General features: G+C 46.5%; 1 protein-coding gene across 1 annotated transcript in view; it reads right to left on the reverse strand.

Moving 5' to 3' along the window:
* LAP3 (leucine aminopeptidase 3) overlaps nucleotides 1-25,554 on the reverse strand; it is a 353,892-nt gene that overhangs the window by 54,376 nt on the left and 273,962 nt on the right. Inside the window, exon 10 of the mRNA XM_085642373.1 lies at nucleotides 15,068-15,170. Coding sequence (XP_085498499.1) covers nucleotides 15,068-15,170 — 103 coding nt within the window. The remainder of the gene's footprint in view (nucleotides 1-15,067; nucleotides 15,171-25,554) is intronic.

Genomic DNA, 25,554 nt, shown 5'->3' on the forward strand with positions numbered 1-25,554 from the left:
TCATCAATCATTCAGTTTTTCACCATTCCGTCTATCCAACGTTCATATCCAAACCTATCAATCCGTCCATCTCCAAACCTAACCATTCATCCTTTCGTTCATCCATCTCTTTATCCACCCTTTCCCTCATCCATCAGTTCTTTCGCTCATCCATCCATTAACCCTTTCACTCCTTTATTCCATCCACCCTTTCACTCAATCCCTCCTTTCACTCATCCATCCTTTCATCCATCCTCCCTACCTTTCATTCATCCATCCAAACTTTCACTTATCCACCCACCATCCGCCCTTTATCCAATCATTCACCTTCTTTCACCCATGCAAGCTTTCAATCATCCATCTATACATCCACCCTTGCTCACTCACCCATCCGCTCACTCATCCACTCACCCATCCACTCAACCACCCACCAACCCTCCCTTTTATGTTATTTATGAATCTTTGTCGCAGAGCAGACATGTACAAACAAAGTGCCACACATTTTCTTTAAAAAACCTCCTGAGAGTGTCTTGATTCTCTCTCTTTCTTTCACTTTTTCATACAAAAACAGGCATAGATACAAACTTAGTAGACACACAAAAGATTGAGGTAGATGAAAGCCATCTTTTCTCGTCACCTACCATGGCATTTTTAATTGCCACCAGAACAGACTGGCCTTAGGCTGGTTGCCACTGCCAGGGGACTGTCATGATTCCAGTGCTTGCACGAACGCACATGATAGTGAGAATGTGATTGACAGTACAGGGCCTGAAGGGACCCTGCTTTGTCAAGCACAGCGTGATGGCGAGCACCCGGACATTATTCACATGAGCCCTGCTGAATAGCTCAGCTGGGGCTCAGGTCGGGGCTGCAGAAGCGGCGCCTTGGCTGCCAGAGACACGTTCTACTCCTGCTCACCAGCAGATCCAATGAGCCTACTTTTTCATGAGTGCCGGTACTCTCCTCTGAAGTAGAGAAGTGCCGGTACTCCGAGGGAAAAATCTAAGAAGTGCCGGTACTCAGTACCGGTGAGTACCGGCCCATTTAAAGCACTGCTTATAACAGGATACCGTCTGAAATACGCGCACCATTTTCACCTTTCATTGTTTACTCTGCACTCAGGTCCCCGAGCCCAGTTGCAGTGCAACCTTTAAAAGTGCATTTTTTTACGGAGTTTTTCTTGAATTTTCGTTACTAACATCATTATTACACGGCCAAAGTCATGCTCCATCCGCTGACGAAGCCAGCAAGGCTGTGGAGGCGTGCATGAGTGCACTGAAAGGAGCCTGCCCTACCCTGACAATAAACGAGATTTATTTATATTCTAACAGTTACCGGCCGGCGGCTGCTTATTTATTTAAATTATGACTAAGGAAACAAAAGCGGAGCATTCCCTGCTCTACTTACTTTTTTGCTGCAATTTAAAGCTTCGGTAAAGTGCACTTGTGGCCTCAATCAGAAGTATGACTCCGATTCTCCCACAGGCGGGCGGCAGAACTCCGGGCGGGAGGGCATTCAGGGTGGTTCACCTCTACACAGGCTATAAAGTTAAGAGCATAAATCAAGTTGTCTCACAGGGATCTATTCTATCTATCCCCGCTTCTTTTTACCATCCAAAACGATAAAAGCTGTTTGGCATGAAATCTCAAGTCGGCCTGGAAACGTGCGTGCAGCTGCATTCGCAAGCATTTCCGCTTGCACTTCATACACGTGTGCAGCGCAGCGCCGCCCCCAAAATAGTGCCGCCTGGGGCGGACCGCCCCCACCGCCCCCCCCCCCCCCCTAGCTACGCCCCTGAAATAACGATGGACTGTGATGCGGTGCCGAATACTTACCAGTGGCTGAGATTAATTCAAGCATTCCATCCATCACTTTTCTGTATAGCATGCATGGGCGTAACACAGGCCCCAGCAGGGCGGGGGTCCCAAGCTCCAGGGGGCCCCCTCAGCACAGCACTCAGGCTTCAGAGCTCCTGATTGAGTCCGGAGGGAGGCCCTCCACGTGCCTTGGAGGGAGGCCCCCTCGAGTTTCGTCACCCCAGTGATAGCGTCTTTTTTATATATAAAATAGCTGGTCTTCAAAATGGTGTGGGCTGACATGGGGAGCCTAGACAGTTCCTTCAAGAAGGGGCTAAAGTGATGATATTTTTTCTCAGCCCTGGATTAAACATGCTGCGAGGTATACGAAGCGAGTCAGGAGGCCATGGAGCAAGGCGCTACCACCATCCAGATAAGGTTCGAGGGCTTGAACAGCAGTTCTGAAGTCATTCACTGGAACAAAGACTTTCGCTTTCTTCAGCAAAGAGAACTGGTACTAGGCAATTATTAAGGCAATGCATTATTTGATGGTGAGATTGGTGTCCATTGTACATCCAAGCGACTTGACATTCAGTTGGGATCCTAAGGCTTTTTTTTAAATTTCATGAGTTAGTACATCCCGTGCTACTGAGCCCCCGGGCCACCTCGAGTTGGCGAAGCAATAATTGGGCACTTGTGGAGTCTGCCCAATCTGCTAATAGCGGGACCCACATCGGGGGTACCTCCCGCGTTTTTCTGAGACCCATCTATACCGCTCGAGGGTCAATTTTTATTGGGAGTGCGGTGCTTTGAACCAGCATTACTGGGACGATACACCATCCCGTGCAGGTACCGCGCAACAACAATTTAATCGCCTGAGATGCCTTTGGCGGGAAATACATGGCCATAGTGCAGTATCTACACATAGTTCAGAAAGACACTCCGTTTCGAACATTCCTCACCAAACAGAACGACATAACGCATTCAAACAGAGAGGGGCTGGCATTCCGTATCTAATCCACAATATTATATTGTGCATTAATTAAGGTGTTACTCATCATGGCTTCCTGATGAAGGCTGTAGAGCCGAAACGCGCGTAGGTCACTATTGGTCAAAATCTACTAGCCATGCTGTATATGCACATGTTTCAATTTCATTAGTCGAGCGGAATTGTGACAAGCCATAAAAATTCAGAACGTTTGGCCAGAGATATAAAACAAAGTAAAAGAGATTTTAATTAGGCCACTGTAATACAATCCATGAGAAAGTTAATCAATACTTATCATTGCCTAGATGGATTTGTATAGCTCATAGGTTTGTTCTCCATAACAATTTACAAACCCACTGTACCCATCCTACAAGGATGAATATGGAAATGTGATTGCATATTTAGGCTTGTTCCATAATTTCTCAGATGGAGGAATATATCGCTCATTTAAAAACATAACTATAAAGAATGTATTTTGGATTATGTAATTATTTAATGTACATTAATCATGTTTTTTGCATAACTTGCCTTTTTTGATACTATTCAATTGTTTTTGATATAGAATTGGATCTGGGTTTTCGTTTTTTCAATTGTTTGCCCATATTTTCAACAGTTGCCTAAGTAATTATTTTTACATTTGTTGTTTAATCCCTGACTTAGGAACCTATCTAGTTACAGGGGTACCCTCTTTTTTGTACAATTGGTTCTAAGGTCTGTGTCATTAAGTCAGGTTTGTGCTATGTTTCTGGGAAATACAAGATTTATCTTTGTTCGTCTGCCCTTCAGGTATGCGCTGGACATCATGTCCCGGATGTCCTAGTCATCTAGCCTCTTTTTGAAAATCAATTTTATTGACTTTATGAAGACCAACAAAAGAAAAACAATACCAGCCATTAGTACAATTATCAGTGCAAAACAAAGACAGGAGAATATTACACCAGCATACAGAACCCGACAGGCAAGGAGAAGATAGCATCACACTCATCCTAGTCCATAAGTGTTCCTCTGAGATTATCAATCCTCTACCACCCCGACTCATTTGCCCCACATTCTACAAAACTTCTTCGGGCAGCCTTTGGCCTCATACATGGGCCGCTCCTGTGCAACGCACCAATCCACCCCGCTGCGCCAACGCGCCATGGTGGGTGCAGCCGAGTTCAGCCAGTTGGCCGCAATGTCTCTTTTGGCCACCATCATAGCCGTGTTTAGAAACAGTTTTTCAGCTCTGGAACCATCCATTCCCTCGGTAATACCCAGGAGCACATTCATTGGGCTAAGGGGGACCTCCCAGCCCAGGACCTCAGTGAGCTCCCCAGTTATTGACTTCCAATAGAGCGTGATTGCGGGACAAAGCCATACCATGTGATAAAAGTCAGCCTGGGGGTATTTGCAGCAGGGACAAGATGCATCAGGTCGGAGCCTAGCACGATGAAGACGCAGCGGCGTGAGATAGGCAGCGTGCAGATAGTATATTTGAACTAGTTGAAGCCTTGCTGAGGCTGTAACTGTTTTAGGAGCCATCAATGCGTCTCTCCAACCAGCGTCATCCAGGGAACCAAGCCAACCCTCCCATTTGCCCCAGAGTTGGGACGGGAGTTGAGGGTGTTATTTGTGAGGGAAGGATAGATGCAGGAGATCCCATCCTTCCCCAGGTTACCGGTTATGACCTGGGCTTCCGGGGGACTGTATTTGGGCAGGGAGGTGTCCTCTGAGATATGAGAATGGAGGGCATGGCGTAACTGCAGGTATCAGTAAATCTGGGAGGCGTGGAGGGAGTGCCGGGTCTGCAAGTCCTGAAAGGTGAGTTTATGGTTCACGCCCCAGACATCCCCCAGCCGTGAAATCCCAATGAGATCCCATGCTCTAAAGCCTGAGAGATTGGCGACTTCCTGGAGCCACGTACCGCACCACAGTGGGTTATACCGGGTCAATTTATCCAACTAGTGGGTGTGACGCACAGAGGCTCGCCAGGCCAGAAGCACCCGCGCGTGACCTCAGGCAAGGTTTGGGAGATAGTATCCTCTGAATGTTAGACAAACCCAAGTTATGTAGCTCCAAGCGGTATGCCGGGTCCGACCGGCCGCCATTAAACCAATCATGTACGGTAAGGAGTTGAGTCGCTAAATAATAAAGGTATAGATTCGTCATTGCCAGGCTGCCATCAAAGGGTGGGATTCGGCACTGGGTGAGGGCCAGCCACGACCTCCGACCTCCCCATAAGAACTTGGTGGCTAAGCTGTCCATCTCCTGGAACCACGACCGTGAGAACGAGAGGGGCGTGTTCTGAAGCATATAAAGGAATCTGAGCAGAATCATCATTTTAAAAAGAGCTATTATGCCCATAGGGTTCAATTGCAGCGTTTGCCATTTAAGGAGGTCAGCACGAACCTGTTTCACTAGTGGGGTTACATTGAGTGACCAAGCGAAGTCAGGGAGGAGGGCCACCCAGATCCCCAGGTATTTGAATGACTGTCGCCGAAGGGGTATCGACGACTGCCAATCAAAGCACTCTCTCGAAAGGTGGAGGAGGGCCAGAACAGATTTGGCCGAGTTCAATCGGAGTCCAGAGATTCATTCAAAGAAATTACAAGAATATCAGAACGTCATCAGCGTAGAGGGCGATCTTGTCCTCTTCCAAGCCGGGCCAACTCCATCCCGTGAGAAGCGGATCAGTTTGGACAAGACATACAAAGGGCTCCATCGCTAACGCGAAAAGGAGGGGCGAAAGGAGGCATCCTTGCCTCGTGCCTCTCCTGATGGAAAAAGGCGTGACAGAGATCCATTGACCAGTACCTGGGCCCGTGGTTTACAATATAGTGTCCTGACCAGGTTGCGGAAGGGGGTTCCAAAACCCATTTCCGTCAACACTGCCTCTAGGTATCGCCAGTCCACCGAATCAAATGCTTTCTCGAAATCCACGAGTAGAAGAGATAAATAGGGGGTCAATTGTTGCAGATTCATGAGAGCGAGGTGGAGACGTCTGAGGCAGTGTCTGGTTCCCCGGGAGGGCATGAATCCGTACTGGTCGGGGTGGAACAGCTTGTCCAGATATGGACGTAAGTGGTTAGCTAGGACCGAGGCGAATATTTTGAGCTCCGAATTAATGAGAGAGATGGGGCGGTAGTCATAGCAATGCTTCGAGGGAGGCTGAGCCTTAGGACTCACCACAATGGTGGCCAAGTGTGTCTCGGGACAGCCGCTTCATGATACACCTCTAAAAGGTGGGAAACCAGCGTGTCTCGATAGGACGTATAGAACTCCTGCGGGAGTCTGTCTGGCCCTGGTGTCTTACCTGCGGCCATGCGTGAAATGGTTCTTAATTTCAGGAAAATCGCTCTCGCCAAGTGCCTAATTCTGTTGCACTTTCATCACGCATGTGGTTTCCTCCAGAACACCTGTACAACTGCTCTACCATTGGGTTATTTTTATCACTATTTTGCTGGGATTCAGCCTGCCTGGAGGGGTTTACCTTCTATGCAGGAGGTTCCTGAGGCCAGAGCCCCAACTCCAATTCCAATTCTACCTACCTTCAACAGATTCCGCGCCTTATCGGGCATGGAACTGGAGTGACTGGGGACTGGGGACTGACGATACGGCATTGGGGGAGGATGCTGTAAATATTGACAACGTCTGTTCGGCCCCCGAGGAACAGTCTGCTGATATGGGCCCAATTTCTGCCCCTCAGACGTCCCTAATATCCTGGAACATTGCTGGATGGAGTTTCGAACTAGAAGATTTAAAATGGCTTAGCTTTAAAATTAAATATCAAACGTATGATGGTATGGGTTTGAATATTAGTGCCCGAGCTCGGTTGACCTTTTCAAGCTTATTTACTCGTTTGAAAAAAAACGTTCTCTTGGAGTCAGATGAACCAGACCCCTCCTTTCCTTTAACAATTAGGTTTGACCTTGAGGAGATACTAAAAGCACTCTCCCACAGTCCCTCAAACGAAACCTCAGGACCAGATGAGGTCCCCATTGATCTACATACAGAAAACATCGACCTGTGGGCCCACATCCTTACTAGCACACTGAATGCCCTAGTTTCTTGAACGATTCAAGCTTCCTGGTAGCAGGCTATTATAGGATCGATCAGGACGCCTCCCTGAAGAGGCTGCAGGGCTCCATTGCTGCTCTAATAACTCATTCCTTTCTGTTTATGCTCCCACCCCTGTCTGCTCGACGTCTCCCTCCTCCTCCTAAGTAGCTGCCTCCAACCTCCAATTCCTTCCTCCTCTCCTTCGCTCTGTCCGTGGTTCCCTCCCACATTGCTATGGCCCTTTCTTCTCACTCCCTCTCTCTATAGGGTTCTCTTCCTCCTCGCTCTGTTTCTGACTGATTATCCCCCTCTCTCACTCCAGGGCCTCCTTCCTCTCCTCCCCGGCTCGCCCTCCCTCCCTCCACCCAACCAATGCCCTTTTGAACTGAAGTTCTATTTATTGACTCACAGGGGTCCCCCGGGGGCAGCGCTTCGTACAGAGATGGTTTCGGAGCACTCTGGAGTAGGATGAGAGTTGAGGCAGACCGCACACAGGAAGCAGGCTGTGTGGACATGGAAAATGTGTGCGAGCGCTCACACACACACATCACCGCCAAGATAACCATCAGGACACTGTAGTAAAGTGGCAGAAAGCAGGGGAGACTAAGCCCACAAATCTTACTGCCTGGACCACAACCCAGTCCACTGTGCAGCATAGGAAGAGAGAATTATAGAATTGCTGCCTCCTGAAACTAATCAACTGCAACGTTACTGGAAAGGAAGGCACAGGATCCATTTAAATAGGTAGCGAGAATGCGGCCACACTTTATAACAAGCATTACCAAGGCTGTATTAAATACATAAATGGCCACGGAGTTCGCCACTCGATGCTGTTTGGGAGGTGGGAGAGGCGTTAGTCATGCTTGAAAGAAAAAAAAACGTTCTACTTAAACGATGGCTCCTCGCAGCATACCGCTTCTTCTGAGCCTTTGGAAGCGGTGAAACAAAGCTATTTAAACACGTGCATACCACTGCAGAAGCTGTTCTTTTATTTTGCGCACCCCGTCAGTTAAGCCAGCGGGAGGCCAGTTTCAGCAAGGGCAGCAGCTTGTTCGTATTGCGGGCTCTCTCTTAAAAACATAGCTTGTTCTTTGTTAAAATACAGCCGCCATTGTCAATACACAAAGCCCACAACGTGCAAACAAACACTGGCGTTGTCGAAGGAGGGGGAGATGCCACTAAACAATCATAGTACGAGGTCATTGTTTAAAAAGAGCACATTTGTGTGGAAAACATGTAACACGTTTCTAATAAAGTAAATACGGTGTCCGAGGGCGGCATGAAGCCCCAGTCTGTCTCGGACTGCTATTACGCGAATAATAAAGGCAGCCGCTTGTTTATATTTGCATCACTTTTCCACTTCAAGTGAAAGCGCGATGCAAAAATAAACACGCGGCTGCCTTTAACAACAAAGACGAGTGAAAGAAAATAGTGCTCACCCAGCAGATAAAGCCCCACCGTGTAAGGTTGCAAGGAGTCGCTCGTGTCTGGATGGGCGGAGCTGAAAGGAGACAGGGCAGTAACTAAAAAGCATCATTATGAATCAGAAGCCAGCGTTTAACATAAAGTATGACGCTAGCCAATGATAAAGATGGGCGGGGCTTCAAGTCCCCTTCCCAAGTCTCCTTGACGACAATAGATCTCGCAGAATGAGGAGCGCATGCGCGCTCCAGCTCTAGGCGAGACTTAAAAAACAGGGTTGTCAATATAGACCTGCCCTCTGTTTTCTTCAAATGCATCCAAATCACGATGTTGTCCATTCTGTGGGACCCTTTTTGAAAAATGCACTTTATTGGGTTGATTTTATTGGTTTCTAGACAAATGTACTGCCCTTCATAGGATGTACCTTTTTAGCAGATATTTAAATGTTATTGACTGTTCTGTGATAGTGAATGTTTTATACTGAGGTGGGAATGCTTCTAGGGGGAACTGGTACAGTGTAGGATTTTTATATCTTTATTTCTTGGCATCTTTGTTTTTATCCTACATGAAATTGATGTAAGGATTTTATATCTGTTCTTTTATGATTATCTATTTATAATTGAATAAAGATAATCAACCTCCATCTCTAGGGTCCGCCCTAAGCAGAACAACGTCAAACGCTATCAGTTTGAGTCTGCAAGGTCCCTTTCATGTTCGAAATTGCATTCAGGATTTTACTACATTGCTCCGCATCACATTCCAGTGAGGATTCCACATTCCTGAGCGAAAGCCCTTTGCCATTCTCACCCTTCATGGGAGTAGAGTCTGGCTCCTTTACAGTGTGAAGCTTATCTTTTTGCTGCAGCATCTGTTGCATTCGTTGTCCCCTTGAAGTCTTTCATTGATGCATCCCCTCCTAGTCTTTGAGGCTGATTAGCCCCCCCCCCCCCCTCAAAACCCGTTAAAGTGCCAAGACTGCAACAGACTCAGGCCAGCAGTCATCTTCCTCTCTGGGGCGGGAACACCAAATATTTAAAAAAGTAGCCAGTGGAGACGCAGTCCTCCCCATCTCAGGCTCCTTCCTCTCTTCCAGTACTCCCGCCGTTCACCAGCCCGCTTCACTCCTCACTTTATTTTAGTGGGGGTGCGCGGCGAGAACTCCATGTATCTCGAGAGAACGAGAAGAGAGGTCTCTCCTCACATTGCCTCGGCCACACTAGCGGGGCAGCAGCCTCCTGCTTTGTTCTCCCATCAGCTACTGGACAGCCCCGCCCACGCATCACTACTATCTTCTGTACCATTTCCAAACAAGGCCTCCACTCTGGCAGGACGCCATCTAAAGCCTATAAGGGCCTAGGGTGACCAACTGGCATTGGTGCAAATTCAGGACGGTGAGTGTAAACATTCAGGACAAAGGGTCAAAATTCGAGACAAAAATTCCGGGCAGGAGGTCAAAATTCAGGACAAAACTTCGGGACGAAAGGTAAGTTTTACAGATACGTAAGAGGAGGTCGCGCAATAGTATATCAGTAAGTAAATAGACAACCACTTAAGTACAAGTCAAAATAAGTTTCTAGTAGGTTGAGACAATCGTGCACTTCAGTTTTCAGTATGCCCGCAGCTTGCTACCTTAAACGATTCAAAACTCGCATCTCACTCCAGCAGGTACATTAGTCACTAGACAATGGAGAACCACACCTGAATATAAGTGAGGCCACTTTTATTGTTAATTGAAAACTACTGGATACACAAGTAACTTTGCAGTGCCAGCCCCAAGTAACAACCCCCCCCCCCTCTCCCCCACCCCCACACTCCCTCCCCTTTCCAGCCTCCCAGGGAAACACCCAATGCCCGGTCTGGCCAGTTCGGCCTTGCTACCACCCTCCAATGGTACCCCTCATCTTCACATAGACCGTCTCTCATGTGTTTTTAATTTCTTTTATAGTGTTACTCATCCAAAGTATGTAGGGCAGGGTGTCGGAGTGAGTTACATCACACACATTATATAGAGACAATGACTCATATAAACGTTATAGTCAATGTATAGGAAATGTTACTTAAGATAATGGGTGCTACAAAGGGTAATCATTCTTTTATCTATCATTCAGTCTTTCACCATTCATTCTGTCCTTCCATTTGTGTGCCCATCTATATCCAAACATATTCAACCATTTGCAAACCTATCCACCATGTATCCTTCCATCAATCATTTCACTCATCCATCCCTCCATCCACCCTTCCACTCATCCATCTACCCTTTCACCCCCCAGGCTACTTGGATAACATCAGACATGCCAAAAAGTTGTATCTTATTAACAGGATTAACAAAGCTGCCAATTCCAACAAGGAGCTTTATAAAATATTAAAGGAATTTACTACTCCTCTTCCTGGTAAGCCCTGTAACACATCTTCGCAAGAATGGGTAGACACGCTGTCAACTTTTTTTTGAAGAAAAGATTATTACAATTCATAATTCCTTTCCATACCATGACACCAAAAATCCTGATAACAACCCTGACATTAACCTCAACCCCACCTTCCCTCTTTTACTGGAGTTCACTGCACTTACCCCAGATGAAGTTTCAACCGCCCTGGCAAAGATCAAATCGGGTTCTCCAGTGGACCCGGTTTCACCCGCTTCTTTTCAACTATTGCCCCTTTGCTCATCAGTTAAATTACAGATTTATTTAATATGTCATTAGCACAAGCAGCAGTCCCTGTTAGATGGAAAGCAGCGGGGGTTAAGCAGTTCTAAAAAAAACTTCTGCTGACCTTAGGGTACCTAGCAACTACCGCCCAATTTCTCTGCTTCCCTATTTTGGGAAGGTACTTGAGTCCCTGGTCAACAAGCAGCTTACCACCCATCTGGAGAGTCATAGACTGTTAGACCCATCACAATCAGGGTTCAGGGCTGCCCATAGCACTGAAACCTCGCTGGTGGAGGTTGTAGACAACATTAGACTGGCCTTGGACAATGGACAGTCAGCCCTGCTAGTCCTGTTGGATCTGATAGCCACCTTCGACACCATCTCCCATAGCATTCTAGAACAACGGCTCTGGGAGATGAGTGTGGCCTTGGACTGGTTCAGAAATAATCTAACTGATCGAACCACCACCGTACAAATGGGCACCCTGGCCTCCTGCAGTCGACCTGTAAACATAAGTGTCCCTCAAGGCTTCATCTTAAGTCCCATGCTCTTTAACCTGTAAGTGACACCCTTGGAGAGGGTGAACAGGTTCTACGGTTTTGATGTGGTGTCATATGCTGATGACACCCAGTTATTGGTTACCCTAGGCCCTGATCCCACAGACACAAGGATCTGTTTTAAAAACTGCATGACCCATATCGACAACTGGAAGCGTACCAATCACCTACAGCTTAATGGAAGTAAGACAGAGGTCATTCTTTCTGGTAAGGCTAAAGAATCCTGGTCTAATGACTGGTGGCCTCAGAATCTGGGCCCCTGTCCATCTCCCAAACCCGTGGTGCGGAACCTCAGAGTGATGATTGACAATCAGTTGTCAATGAAAAGCCATATAAATCACGTAATAGGCATCTGTTATGGCATTATGCTTAATCTACCCAAAATCTTTCAATCGATCCCTTTCGAATCTAGGAAACCACTTGTCCAGGGACTAATCAGAAGTCGTATTGACTATGGGAATGCCCTGTTGGCCTCCATAAGTGAGGAGCTCTATTCCAAGTTTTAAGTCTTGCAAAATACCACTGCTAGACTTGTACTAAACCTCCCATCGAGAGCCCCATCAGTGCCTAGTCTGAAGACTCTTCATTGGCTTCCTATCAGGAAGCAAATCCGCTTGAAAATCCTCGGTCTTGTTCATAACAACATGTATGGAAATTGGCCCAGTTATTTTGCTAAAAAACTTAGTTGGTATCAACCGAGCAGGACGCTTAGGTCAAGTACCAAATGTCTCCTTACCCCCTGCAAAATCGGCACCGCCAGGAATGGCGGTAGATCTTTCTCCATCCTTGCACCTGCTTTCTGGAATAAGCTTCCATCACATCTCCACTCCATCGCTGACCATAAGCTATTCCGCAGGGAATTAAAAACCTGGTTATTTGACCATCTATAATGACCGTATATCTGACCATCAGTCTTTATGGAGTTTACACTAGTGCCATGAGACCTCAGGGTGATATGTGTGCTTAATAAAGCCCTCTGACTTGACTTCATCCGTACACTCATCCATCCACTCTTCCACCCATCCATCTATTCACTCATCCCTCCAGCCGTTTACCCATTCACCCATCCAGCCATTCTTTTCCCTTCTCATCCATCCACCCAGTCACTTATCCTTCCACCCATTCACCCTTTCAGTCATTCATCCTCCCTTTCTCTCTCCATCCCCCTTTCACTTATCCATCCATCCTTCCACTCACCCACCCATCTACTCATCCATTCATGAATCCATCCATTGACCCTATTACTCATCCATCCTTTCACTTCTTCACTCATCTATTCATCCGTTTGTCCATCTACCCCCTTTCACTCACTCATTAATTTCTTACATCCCCACTTTCACTCATCCATCAATCCATCCACCCATTCACTCGCCCAACATCTACCCTTTCACTCATCCATCCATCCTTTCACTCACCCATCCACCCTTTTACCCATCCATCTAACCTTCCACCCATACATCCATTTATTTACCTTTTCTCTCATCCATCCATCCACTCACTCACTCATCCATCCAACTTTTCTTTCATTATCTATCCATTCACCCTTTCATTCATCCATTCATCCTTTCAGTAATCTATCCAGCCATTCACACATTCCTTCACTTATTTACTCGCCAACCTTTTCACATGAAGAGCTGAGCCTGTGTCTGCAGAGTAGAAGACAGAAGAGGCCCATCAAGAACTTCACCTCGCTGTAGTTCCTACAGCGAGGGGTGGGGTGGGGGAGGGTTCACTATGCCCCTGCACATAGGCAATCTGAAAAATTAAAAGTCATGAGTCATGCATGATGCACAGTGCCAAAACGTGAGGTGACTGACATGGTGTTGTTTCCAGGGCTTTAAGTGTGGTAAAAAAAACTGAGGGGTCTTTCAAAGGGGGTGTTCGATGTAATGAAGGGCGTGGCTTAAAACACCTAGGAGAAAAATCTGTGCTTAGCATAGTGTTCTGCCCGACTGACAATATGTTGTTTCTGTCATTGCATCCATATATATAATACAGCAAGTATCATTACACCAACAACAAGCCAGGACTATTGGCTTTGTCAATGGTTGTTAGTTGCTTAAAATAAAAAAAACAGCAACCATGGCTTTGTTGAATACAATATTGAAAATGCGTCAGTTCTAAAATAATGAGACAGTGAAAAAACTATAACCCGTTCTTTTTAACTTGTTTCACAGGCTCCTTTATATAAACTGTTTTCTCACGTTGCAGCATGGGCGTTTTACCTTTTATCCATCTAACAGAATGCCCTGCTGTACACTGAGGCAGGAGGAGGCTGCTACATGCTTTAAAGCCCAGCCTGCCCTATTGTCATTCTGTATGTGGTATTCAGCCGCAGACTGAATGACAATGGGCGCGGTGGGGCTGCTCTTGTGCTCTAGGAGGAGTGCGAGGCGGCACCATAAGGGGAGCAGTGCTGGTCCCTGTAATGGCCAAAATTACGGACAAACGGCGTCCGTAAAAGGGATTCTCATGGACAACGGACGTGAGGTCCAAATTACGGACAGACCGTGAAATTTACGGACGGTTGGTCACCCTATAAGGGCCTCCCGGATCCGGTGTCCCCATTAATACTCCATCCGCACCTGGGATCAAACCCAGTGTGTGGCGCCCGGCATCCTTAGGCACCCTTGGGCGGCTGGGACAGGATTTTGACACAATATTTTGACTGGTGACGGGTAATGAATGGCACAAGGAACTCACATAAGACACGCCCTGTGCCATCTTGCACTTAGCTCTGCCGTCTCTTGTCATTCACTTTCAATGACAATTTCAGGCCTGCTTTGACCGGAGGCTGGAGCATACAAGGATGGAACGGATTTTTGTTTAAAAAAAGTTATAACTCATTAAGTTCACAGTGTTGGACCATAGTCTAGTAGATGTACATTTCACAAACGTGTTGTGGATGAGACTTTGTGGTTTAGGTGAGGGATGTGTATATGGTACGTAAACAATAAAAATGTTTACTGCTAACTGCTGCATTGATTCCAAGCTGCAATCCATCAAGGTGACTCAAAGGGCCTAAGCTGTTTCACAAAACCAAACATACAGGCATTTAAAAAAAGAAACACAGTAGTGCATTATCAGGGTGAAGTGCTATAGTGACTTTTACCCTGCCACACACAATTACCAATCCTTACAACATGCTTAATGCAGCTGCTGATAACGGCTAATTATGGAATCCATGGCCAGCATTAGGCACCGAGAAGGCACTAGGTTTTGATACATTCCTGGAGAAAGGATATACTGAATGAAAGGTTAGGGTTCATAATTAAGATAATTTTGCGTACACCATTGCCCGCATGTTCTTCATGATGCTTACTACTAGATCTGTCTGCTTGCACATGGGCAACCTGCTTCTTAGTTGGTGTTTAAATAGCGGAGATGCTGGAAGCCAGAAATCCTTGCTGTTTTTGTGTTTTGTAGAGTCAACCATCACGCTTTTCCCAAAGCATTAAACCTCTACATAACTCAAGATTCCGTACCCTATAAGATATGACCTAAAGAAGCGAACATAGTCCAGTCTCAAAGTATAAATAACAACCGTTAGAGGCGCAAATTGTAAGCTTACCATATCTCACTGACATCCAAGATCCATAACAAGCCATGGCAAGCCAACTCGCATAGCAACACTATTACCTGTCAACGTTGCTGTATTCACAATGGCTCTCGCATTAAACGTGTGTGCATAGCAAAGAGCATCAGCCAATAGCAAACGTCCTTCTGCATCAGTATTGTCAATCTGTAAGTGCACAAGGAAAGAGAAAAACAATTTAAAATACAATTTGGCTGTCATTAATAACCTGCCTCTTTTCTACATGCTCTCAGACTTTCGTTATACCTGAAACGTAATATCAGCCACATTGTTGTCGCTACTTGTGTCAACCTATTTTGTGCCCTCATTTGTTTGCCTTTTCATACTCTTAATGCACTTTAGGTAGTTCATCCACCGGTGCTATTTTTTTTTTGCTCCTTCTCGGCCACCCTGTCGGTTTTTCCTTTCCCGAGTTTGCAGTGGTTGGGAAGGAATTCACCATCTCAGGAGTGTCTGGGTTGCTGTGTGAATCATTTCAGCACGGAAATCTGCAGTCCAGCCCATATGTGCCACAGGCGCGCGACGCCTATGGGACTCAAAGGGCTTCAGCACCCCCGTCGTGCATGTTAGCCCGGGCTGAGACAGCTTCCCGGGGAACACACACAAAAAGTTTTTGAGCTGCTGCTGGTCTGGCGACCTTCTTATTGCAGCCGCACCCGAGTACTTCACAGGTCTTTAAAAGACCATATACTTGTTAACAAGGTTTTGTTTTTCACCCCTTCTTAGTCCCCCTGCATCTCTATCTCCACTCTACCTATTGCTGGAAATATTACCCCTCTCCCCCTGAAATTTGGCTCTAGTTGCGCCTCTGATGTGCCACCACCCCCACCTCTACTTAAGGGCAAGCGCACTCTGGTGACGTGTCAAAAGCAAGCCCGCCTGCGCCTATCTTCCACTAGTCACAAACCACGCTGCCGGTTTTAACAGCACTGTGCACTTCCATCTAATGCAAGAACTGTTTTAAATAAGGAAAACCTATTGCTGCATTCTCTCCTAACAGCCCTCTGTTAGATGTCATATTGTTGCCACCCTCCTCCCCATACACTTTTTCCCAGTTATAGCACTTAAAATACTCCTGTGCTCTGTAGCATTGAAGCATAGAGTCCAGGTTGTGGAAATATGCCAGTTCCTCACGTAATTACCCTGTCTGAGTGAAGCCTGGTTTCATGATACTTCGGACTGTATTCTAAAATAACGATTGTCCCCAGCCAACCTACTTTATTAGAAGGGCAGATCATGATCTTCGAAAGGGAGGGGGGATGGAGGGGTGGTGGTTGTTACCATCTTCCAGGGCACTCTAGCGGTGAAACAAATCCCTCTAAACTGTGCAGTCAGATATGATTCCTATACATTTTCTATCTTACTGTCCTCCCTAATTCCTGAACCTGCAATACAGAAGCACTAATGAGTGATATTTGCAATTTTACTTTGAACAGGAATGAGGCCAAGTATGGACTTAGATGATTTTGTTTTTCTGGCTAGACCAACCACTGAGTGCTGCCTTCCCTTTTTAGGTCTCGGCTAGCGTAGGCTACGCAGACATGCGCAGGCTCGCTAGCGAGATTTAATGTTTTAGGTTAGATTTCTCTAGTGGGCTTTAAGCCCCGCCCCTCCTTTCCATTGGCTGGCGTCACCGTTTATGTTAAACGGCGGCCAGCCATTGGAAAGAGGCGTTTCGTGACGTACATTTTTCGCTTTTAGAGCCGTCCAAGTTGGACTGTCTTGTTTGCTTTACGCTTGTGGTAAACGATTTGTTATCTATCTGGGCGTGTTTACCCTTTTTTTATTGGTCCCAGGAATTTTTTTGGGGGATGTTTTTATTCACTTTCTTTTGTTGTTTGTTTGCAGGCGGACGTACTTCCTTTGCCCTTTCTCTCCCCGCGCCTCTCAGCCTCACCCCTCCCCGTCCTCGGCTCAGACTGACTGACGCCCACAGCGGGCTGCTGGCCGGGCTCCGTGCCAGCGCCTCGCACAGCTCCCGACCCACGGAGGCAGGAAGAGCGATCAGCGGCAGGGCGAGCAGTACGCATGACAGAGGCTCAGACCAAGCCATCCCCGGCCCCGCTACCTCCATGTGCCTCCTTTGCTTGCTCCTTCTCCCTCCGCACCACCCTTTCCCCTTCTACCCTCGGGCCCATCACCGTGCGCCTCCTTCGCCCCTTCTCTCTTCTCTTGCGCCTCATTCCTCCTTCTCTCCCCGGGCCCTCGCTCTGCCCATTCTCTCTCCGGGCCCCTCACTCTCTGTCTGTACTTCCTAAGCCCCTTCTCTCCCTGGGCCTCTCAGCCTCACCCCTCCCCGTCCTCGGCTCAGACTGACTGATGCCCACAGCGGGCTGCTGGCTGGGCACCGTGCCAGCGCCTCGCACAGCTCCGACCCACGGAGGCAGGAAGAGCGATCAGCGGCAGGGCGAGCAGTACGCATGACAGAGGCTCGGACCAAGCCAGCCCCGACCCGCTTCCGCCATGTGCCTCCTTTGCTTGCTCCTTCTCCCTCCGCACCACCCTTTCCCCTTCTACCCAAGGGCCCATCACTGTGCGCCTCCTTCGCCCCTTCTCCGCTTGCGCCTCTTTCCTCCTTTTCTCCCCGAGCCCTCGCTCTGCCTCCTCTGCCCCTTCTCTTCCCGGGCCCCTCAGCCTCTCCCTGCGCCTCCTCTGCCCATTCTCTCTCCGGGCCCCTCACCCTCTGTCTGTACTTCCTTTGCCCCTTCTCTCCCCGTGCCTCTCAGCCTCACCCCTCCCCAGCTCAGACTGACTGACGCCCACAGCGGGCTGCTGGCCGGGCTCTGTGCCAGCGCCTCGCACAGCTCCCGACCCACGGAGCCAGGAAGAGCGATCAGCGGCAGGGCGAGCAGTACGCATGACAGAGGCTCGGACCAAGCCTTCCCCGACCCCGCTCCAGGCAGCCTGGCACAGGGGAGGCACTCCACTAGGAGCGGGGGAAAGGACAAGCATTGGCACAGCAAACAGGTCTCGCCTTTGGGACCTTATAAGTGTTTAGTTATCCAGCACAATATCCTTGTTGCAACAACATCAACTGTTGCATGGCTAAACACTTATAAGGTCCAAAAGCGAGACCTATTGGCTAGGACAGGGGTGACGCACCCATTTCCTCTCCGCCATGTCCCAGAGCTACAGAGGTACAGGGGGGTGTTTTGAAAGCTTCCCCTCACTTTCCTGCTGTGCTTCTCGAGCGGCAGACGGTTTATCACCGCGCCAGCAGGCGCCAGGGGCCCTGTTATCTGTAAAATCAGACAGCGTCAACAGGTTGCGCTTCTAGCCTTTGATGTACTGAAGAGTGTTAATCTGGCGAGCACCAGAGAACAGCTCCTAACCATTCCTCATCCGTAAATTACACACACACTACCAGGCTGGCCTCTTAATAAACCCTCACCAACAACAAGCACAGCGTGCATGGGTGTCATAGCAGCCTACAGAGCCCAAAGCTACACGTCTGTAGGTCGGAGTGAGAGATATCTTCAAGGAGCGACTCTCGCAAGTTGTTTTCATTTCGTCAGTAAAGTCCCATACAGTTTTGTTTTAAAAAAATCCTATTAATGGCGCTGGTCTGCTGTACTGTGAAGGCAGACAAGGGTCAGTTGGAGAACAAACAAGCCTTCTCCGCACAGCGCTCTCTTACATAAAAGAAATGCAAACACAATTATTCTTTCTGAGAGGTATCATAATGGTGATATAAGTTTTGGAATGCTGCCTTTTTAATGGACACCTTAAAAGGTATGCAGTAGGTACTGGTTGGTTGCACATTACTAAAAGTATAACTTTTGAAAGCACTTTAAGCCTTTAAACACTATCTTTTAGCCCGTTTTGTAGTAGCCTATATTACAATGCAATACATTTTTCGGCCTAGCCTGACAGCACAGCAGTCGCCAGATGTAATGTTATCAACCTGCAAAAGAGCTTTCAGGAGTACTACAAAGATGGGCTTTGGTTCTGCCCACATGTTGGTAGTGATTGCGCAGACGTTTTGTGCTTCCACAAAAACAAGCATTTGCAATGCAATCGGTCTCGCATTTACGCAAGTTTAAGCTATTGGCATTGTAAATGACAATGCATTTTTATTTGCAATGTTGATAGCTCAAATTCGTGTAAATGCGAGACCGATTACATTGCAAATGCTTGGTTTACACTGTGTAGTGAAAAGTGGTCCCAGCATACAGTTCATTTAAAGCAAAACATTAAAGAGACACAATTAAACGAACAGCTCAAAAAAGTTTGAATGCCATTTAATCACACCGAATATGTTAAGATGTTTCAAATGGAGTCAGCAATTTTAAGCAACAATTTGTAAAAGTAGAACACGTGCCCAAAGAGAGGGATGGGGGGGTGAGTGAATTAGTGCGGAATTTGAAAGGAAGTGAACACAGTGGTAAATATACTAAATTACACTCAAATTGAACGGCATACTTGAATCTCTGCCGTATTTAATACACAGATTAAATCATAATCACAATATCCACAATTCTGAATAATGCCATATAAAGACGATCACAGTGCATCATGTACTATTGACGATATTGGCCAAAGATCGTAAGTCGACGTTTCGACCCCTTGAGTGTTGTAGGTGTTGGATGCAACCTTACGAAGTGGGGTCTTCATCAGGACTGGGATAAACACAAAGGGAGCGTGGGCACCTGAAGAAACAAAATATGAATGAGTATAAAACTCATCAATCTCTTACTCAGGGGAACTAAAATGAATTAAAATATCAGCAAAAGTTACCATGTCTGTCGGAGGACAGGCCTCTAAGACGTCCGAAGGTCGTCAGAGAGAGAGGGATTCAAACTCCTCGGCGGTAACAAACAGTCATAGAGAGTGGTGGACACCTAAAATGAAATTAGGTGGATCAAAATACAGAACCAGGGTAGTTAGTTCAAAAAATGGTCGCTCCCATAGTAAGCGAAAATAATTTACCATAGACCGCAATTCTTTGGGGTTGTGTCTTGAACTTCAATGAACAGCAATGCCTGGAAATAAATCCAGGTGATTTGGATGGTCGAACTGCTGAGAACTAAACACCGCTAGACACTCTTGCAAGGGACGCATTTGAAGTATTGCATAAGGCACAATGAAGATGTATGACACCATCATGCCTATCAGTTGCATGAACACTCTTGCTGGAAGAGAGTGTTGGGTTTACAATTTTACGATGAGAGCTTGTATATTGGCTATCCTGGCTGGGCTGGGATATGCTAGGGCTTTGGAGGTATTTATGGTGGCTCCCAGATATTGATGTATGTGGGAGGGTTGGAGATGAGATTTGGGGTAGTTTATTGTGAATCCCAAGTTGTGCAAGATTTGAATAGTTCAGTGAGTGTGTAGAACGCATTTGTTGAATGAGTTGGCTTTTATTAGCCAGTCGTCTAGATACGGGAAGACATGAATTTGTTGTCTTCTGAGATGCGCTGCTACTACTGCTAGACATTTGGTGAATACTCTGGGCGCAGTTGTTACCCCAAATGGAAGGTCTGTAAACTGATAGTGTTGTCCGTCCACCACAAACCTTAGGTACTTCCTGTGAGCAGGATGTATGGGAATGTGGAAATAAGCGTCCTTGAGATCTAGTGTGGCAAGGAAATCGCCTCGTTGTAGTAGTGGGAGCACTTGTTGAAGAGTGATCATATGGAAATGATCTGAGTTTATGTACAGATTTAGGAGTCTGAGGTTGAGTATTGGTCTTAGAGTCTTGTCCTTTTTGGGGATTAGGAAGTACAGTGAATATACCCTGTACCCTGATGTTGTAAGGGAACTGGTTCTATTGCGTGTTTTTGAAGCAATAAGAGGACTTCTTGTTTGAGGAGCGTAAGATGGTCTGGTGACATGGAACGCTGCTTGGGTGGTATGTGTGGAGGGGTAGTGGTGAGTTCCAGGCAGTAACCATACTGGATAATTTGTCTTACCCACTTGTCTGTTGTGATGGAGTTCCAGACAGGTAGGAACTGTTTGAGTCTTCCCCCGACTGGAGAGAAATGGTCTGGGGGGAGTGGAGGAAAGTCACTGTTTTGTGGCGGGGGAGGTACGAGTGTTGGTATTGCCTCGACCTCGTCCCTTGTTGTTGTTTCCTCTATATCCTCCTCTAAAATATCCTCTACTAGGGGATGTTTGTGTAGAGGTTTTGAATGTAGAGGAGGTGTCTGCTCCCATATTCTTGGAGGCTCCTCTGTAGAAGGAGCGTTGAAAGGAGCCGCGTAGTTGTGGAGACTGCAATGCTCCCATGGACTTGGCAGTCTCGGTGTCTTTTTTCATTTTTTCAAGTGCAGTGTCAACTGCTGGCCCAAACAGCTGTTCTTAGTTAAAAGGTTGGCTAAGTATGGTACTTTGTACTTCTGGCTTAAAGCCTGAAATGCGTAGCCAGGCATGGCATCTAAGGATTACACTTGTGTTAATTGCTCGAGAGGCGGTGTCTGCGGCGTCAAGTGCACATTTAATTGACGCATTTGAGATAAGTTTTCCCTCTTGTATAAGGTCATTTGCCTGGGTCTTGTATTGGTCTGGCAGGTGTTGTAACAGATTCTCCAACTGATCGTAGTGAGCCCTATCGTAGCGTGCTAATAGGGCTTGGGTGTTGGCAATACGCCAATGATTGGGAGCTTGTGCTGCTACTCGTTTGCCCGAGGCTTCTAATAGATTGGATTCTTTGTCAGGGGGTGGTGTATCTCCCGTGGTTTGGGATTTGGCGCGTTTCCTTGCGTTGGAAACGACCAAAGAATCCAGAGGGAGCTGTCCTTTGATGTAACAAGGATCTTCTGGGGCAGGTCTATATTTTTTCTCAATTCTTGGGTTAAGCACCCTGGCACGGACGGGGTCTTTAAATTTTCTGTGGCGTGTTTTATCACCCCTTTAAGCATAGGTAAAATTTGTACCGACTTCTGAGACTGTTCAAAAGTGTCTAAGAGGAAGTCTTCCTCAGGTGCATCAGAGTGCATGGTGACGCCATGGTAAAGTGCCGCTCTGTTTACTAGTTGTCCAAACCCCAGGTGGTCATCTGGAGGTGATGGTTTGGAGGGATATGGTGTAGGGTCAGGTATATCCGGTAGAGGGTATGCCCAATCATCTAATGGTGCGGTATCTGGATCCGTGAACGGATCATTAGTATTATAAGGATCACCCCCTCCCCCTAGGTCATCATCATCATCCTGTGGAGGTGGTGTATGTGATGGAGATGGTAGAGGTAAGGGTTGTGTAGGCAGAGGGGGTGGGGTAGGAGGTGGTATGGGAGAGGAAGGAGGCATAAGTGATGCTGCTGAGTCCTTCTTTATAGGAACTGGGGCAGGTGTTGTGTCCAGTTTCCGTTTCTTACATGGCACTGCAGTGAAATGTCCAGTCTTTGGATTAATATAGATCCTTTTTTGTGTTGGATCTGGATGGAAAAGTTCTTGTTCTTCAGGAACAGATTTTGGCGCCGATTTTTTCGGTTTCGATCGAGGTTTTGGTTGATCAGTAGAGTCTTTGGCTTTAGGAGGTGTATTATAGTCCTTAGCCGGTGGTTTCGGTGCCGAAGTTGGTCTTTCGGCTTGGGAACTTTCGGTGCCAGTTTATCTATGGGCCTCGATGTTTTCGGTGCCGAAGGTGTCGGATCCGATTTCACTGCCGAGAGGTCTTTTGTCTTCAGTGCCGAAGGTGCCGGGGGTACAATGACATGCGGCTTACTCGGGCCCGAGCCACCGGAAGGCTTATGTTTCTTCGGAGCCAAGCCCGGAGGCAGGGCTTCTGAAGGGTGTTTTCGGTCTCGACTGAGGTCTCGACTGAGGCCAGCTGGCGAAGTTTTGACCAATGCCTTTGGTTTTGGAGGGGTTGGGGCAGGGGCAGTGGCAGCGTTGCCCCGGAGTAATGGGGTCGTCTGAGTCGTCTGCTTCTGAGATGATTTGAAGTTCCTCGGAATCCTCTTCCGGGAAATCGGGACCCTCATCGAAGATGTTTACTGGTTCCGGGGCTCATCTGTGTGCCATGATATGGTGTCGAGCTCTTCGATCCCGAATGGTCTTTTTGGATCGAAATGCTGCGCAGGGTGGACAGCTGGCTTCGTTGTGTTCCGGTGATAGGCACAGGTTGCAGACTTTGTGATGGTCACTGTGCGGAAATTTTGCTCCACGTAGGCCTCACGGCGTGGATAGGCCCAGCAGCCCGCGTCGATGTCCGGAATCGAGCCGATGAATTCGATGTTGAGTGAAGGTGCTTCGATGTAGTTGTAGAAGTTTTTTTCGCTTCGAAAAGCTTGTATTTGAGATTTTCAACCTGAGTTGGAAATGTTACATCCGAACCCAATGGCGGCAAAAAACAATCTGAGGATGGAGTGGATGTCTATGCGCACTGTAGTCCAAGGGAGGAGTCACCTATCTCGTGACCAAAGACGTCTTCCGAAGACAACAACAACCTGCAAGCATCCGAGCCAGATGGCGATCTACTATCCTAAGTGTCTGATCTGCAGCTCATATGCCTCGAACATGGCTTTAACTTAATTAAAGGCGAGACCTATTGCATTTTCAATGCTTGTTAAATGATATGACTGCTGATATCCTACCTCTGCTGAACCTGTTAGATGCAATTTTTACTTCCTATAATCTACCGTATTCCATCTATTATTATATTTCGACACAATTCTACTTACAAAGACGATCTATTGCTTAGCAAATGTAAAGTTTAAATCTAATAAATGGTTTAACAACGAGTTAGCTTTGTGTAAACTTGAATCCCACAGGGTGGAAAGGTGTCAGAGAGCCAAATATGACCCCAACATCAAACTGCTATATCTTCAAGCTCTATGCAACTATAAGCAATGCATTTGCCTACTCAAATGCGAATATTATACTGCTCAAATTATTAATTCTAATTTGTCTAGGGAACTTTCTTTTATATCAAAGATCTATCTTGACCTTTGGCCAACTAATAATTTGGTTGGCCTCAGGTTATGTACGAAAGATTAGCGTCACACATTTTGACCATAATTGACATAGTTAAAACATATATTATTTCCTAACTAGGCTTGTTAGCCATTACTCTCAAAACCTGCATTATGTCCACATCAAGGAAATTGCTGCTGTTCAACCTGCGACGGACGTTTAGTGAGGTGAAAACATCTGTCCTGCCAAAATAAAGACGCAATTAACTAAACAGATCATTCCTGATTTAGTTTTTCGTTTTAATCAGTCCTTTGCCTTCTACAAGGTTCCAGATACTTGGCAAGTAGCAGTAGTCAAACCTCTACTAAATAAGTCCTCTCTGCCCCCTGATGATATCAGCAGTTATCGTCCAATTTCCCTACTTCCTTTTTTAGCTAAAAAACTCAAAAACTTCTTTTTCACCAACTTCAGGTTTTAGTGGAGGCCAATAAACAGTCATTTTTCAATCTATATATTCCTTAGCAAACACAGTTCAATGGGGAGTATGACAAGTTTCTAATTTGCCTCCACTCCTATTCAACCTGCATATGGCCACCTTTTGCTTTACAAAGCATGGGTGTCCATTGTTTATGTACGCTAATGACACAATGTTCCTGCTCAGGCTCAGTTCTAACTCTTCCTGCCTCTTCTTAAAATGTATTTATAATTATTTTAAGCAATTTAACACTATTTAATAAGAGGTTTTCTATTAAGTCATTACCTCTATTATTTTCTATGAAAGGGTGTTGCAGAACCAGTGGTAGGTCAAATGTGGTGCTGTACTAACAACTGCTTTTGTTGGCAGCAGTAACTTTAGAAATGCAGTTTCAGAATAGCAACAAGCTTACTCTTTTGTGGGTGGATGTACAACCCTCCCTAACCCCTTCCCTCCCTAAACCTCTCATTCTCCCTAATCCCCTCCCCTTTACTAGTAAGTAAGCTCTTTCTCCCTAGCAACTCTCTCCGTCCCTCTACTACTAAAACATATACTTACATGTGCGAAGACCTCTGCAGTCAGGGCAGAGATCTCTGCACAGAAAAAGATAGATGTGGAAACCCCGCACGTACGTTTGTGAATAGCAGTTTCTAGGACTTTTGTAGTACTACAAAACATACTACAACATGCAGTTTATGAAGCTCACCAATGTTTATATCTTTGAAATCTAAAAATCTTTTGCTGAATATTTGATATTTAAAGAGTTTTGGAATGGAATGAGGTCAGTTTAATGTTAAAGAAAAGACTGCTCATGTTCTTTTTCACTGAAACGCGGTAACCCCCGGAGCGACATCATTTTTTTATTTGTGAGGAGGATCCAGCTGGCTCAATGAATGTTCAGTGGCAAACAGCACCAGGATTTCGATGGTGGTGATTTGAGATTAAATGCAATAAAGTTCTGGTATGGATTATTAATTATAAATGATTATGCATTTGTCCAAAACATAAGCTATTAGCGAATAAGATAATTACACATGTGCCATTAGCCCATGCCTAAGTGTGCATGTGTTAACTAGTCAACTTCATATGGGCTGAATGCATATGAACTTCGCTAATATTGAACTGGGACTAATACCCTATTACCTTGCACACCATTTTGTCCAGCCCTGAAACGAACCTATAAGCACACTAACAGCTTCTT

The sequence above is a fragment of the Triturus cristatus genome, chromosome 2_2 (assembly GCF_964204655.1).
Source record: "Triturus cristatus chromosome 2_2, aTriCri1.1, whole genome shotgun sequence".
In the NCBI taxonomy this organism is placed as follows: domain Eukaryota; kingdom Metazoa; phylum Chordata; class Amphibia; order Caudata; family Salamandridae; genus Triturus; species Triturus cristatus.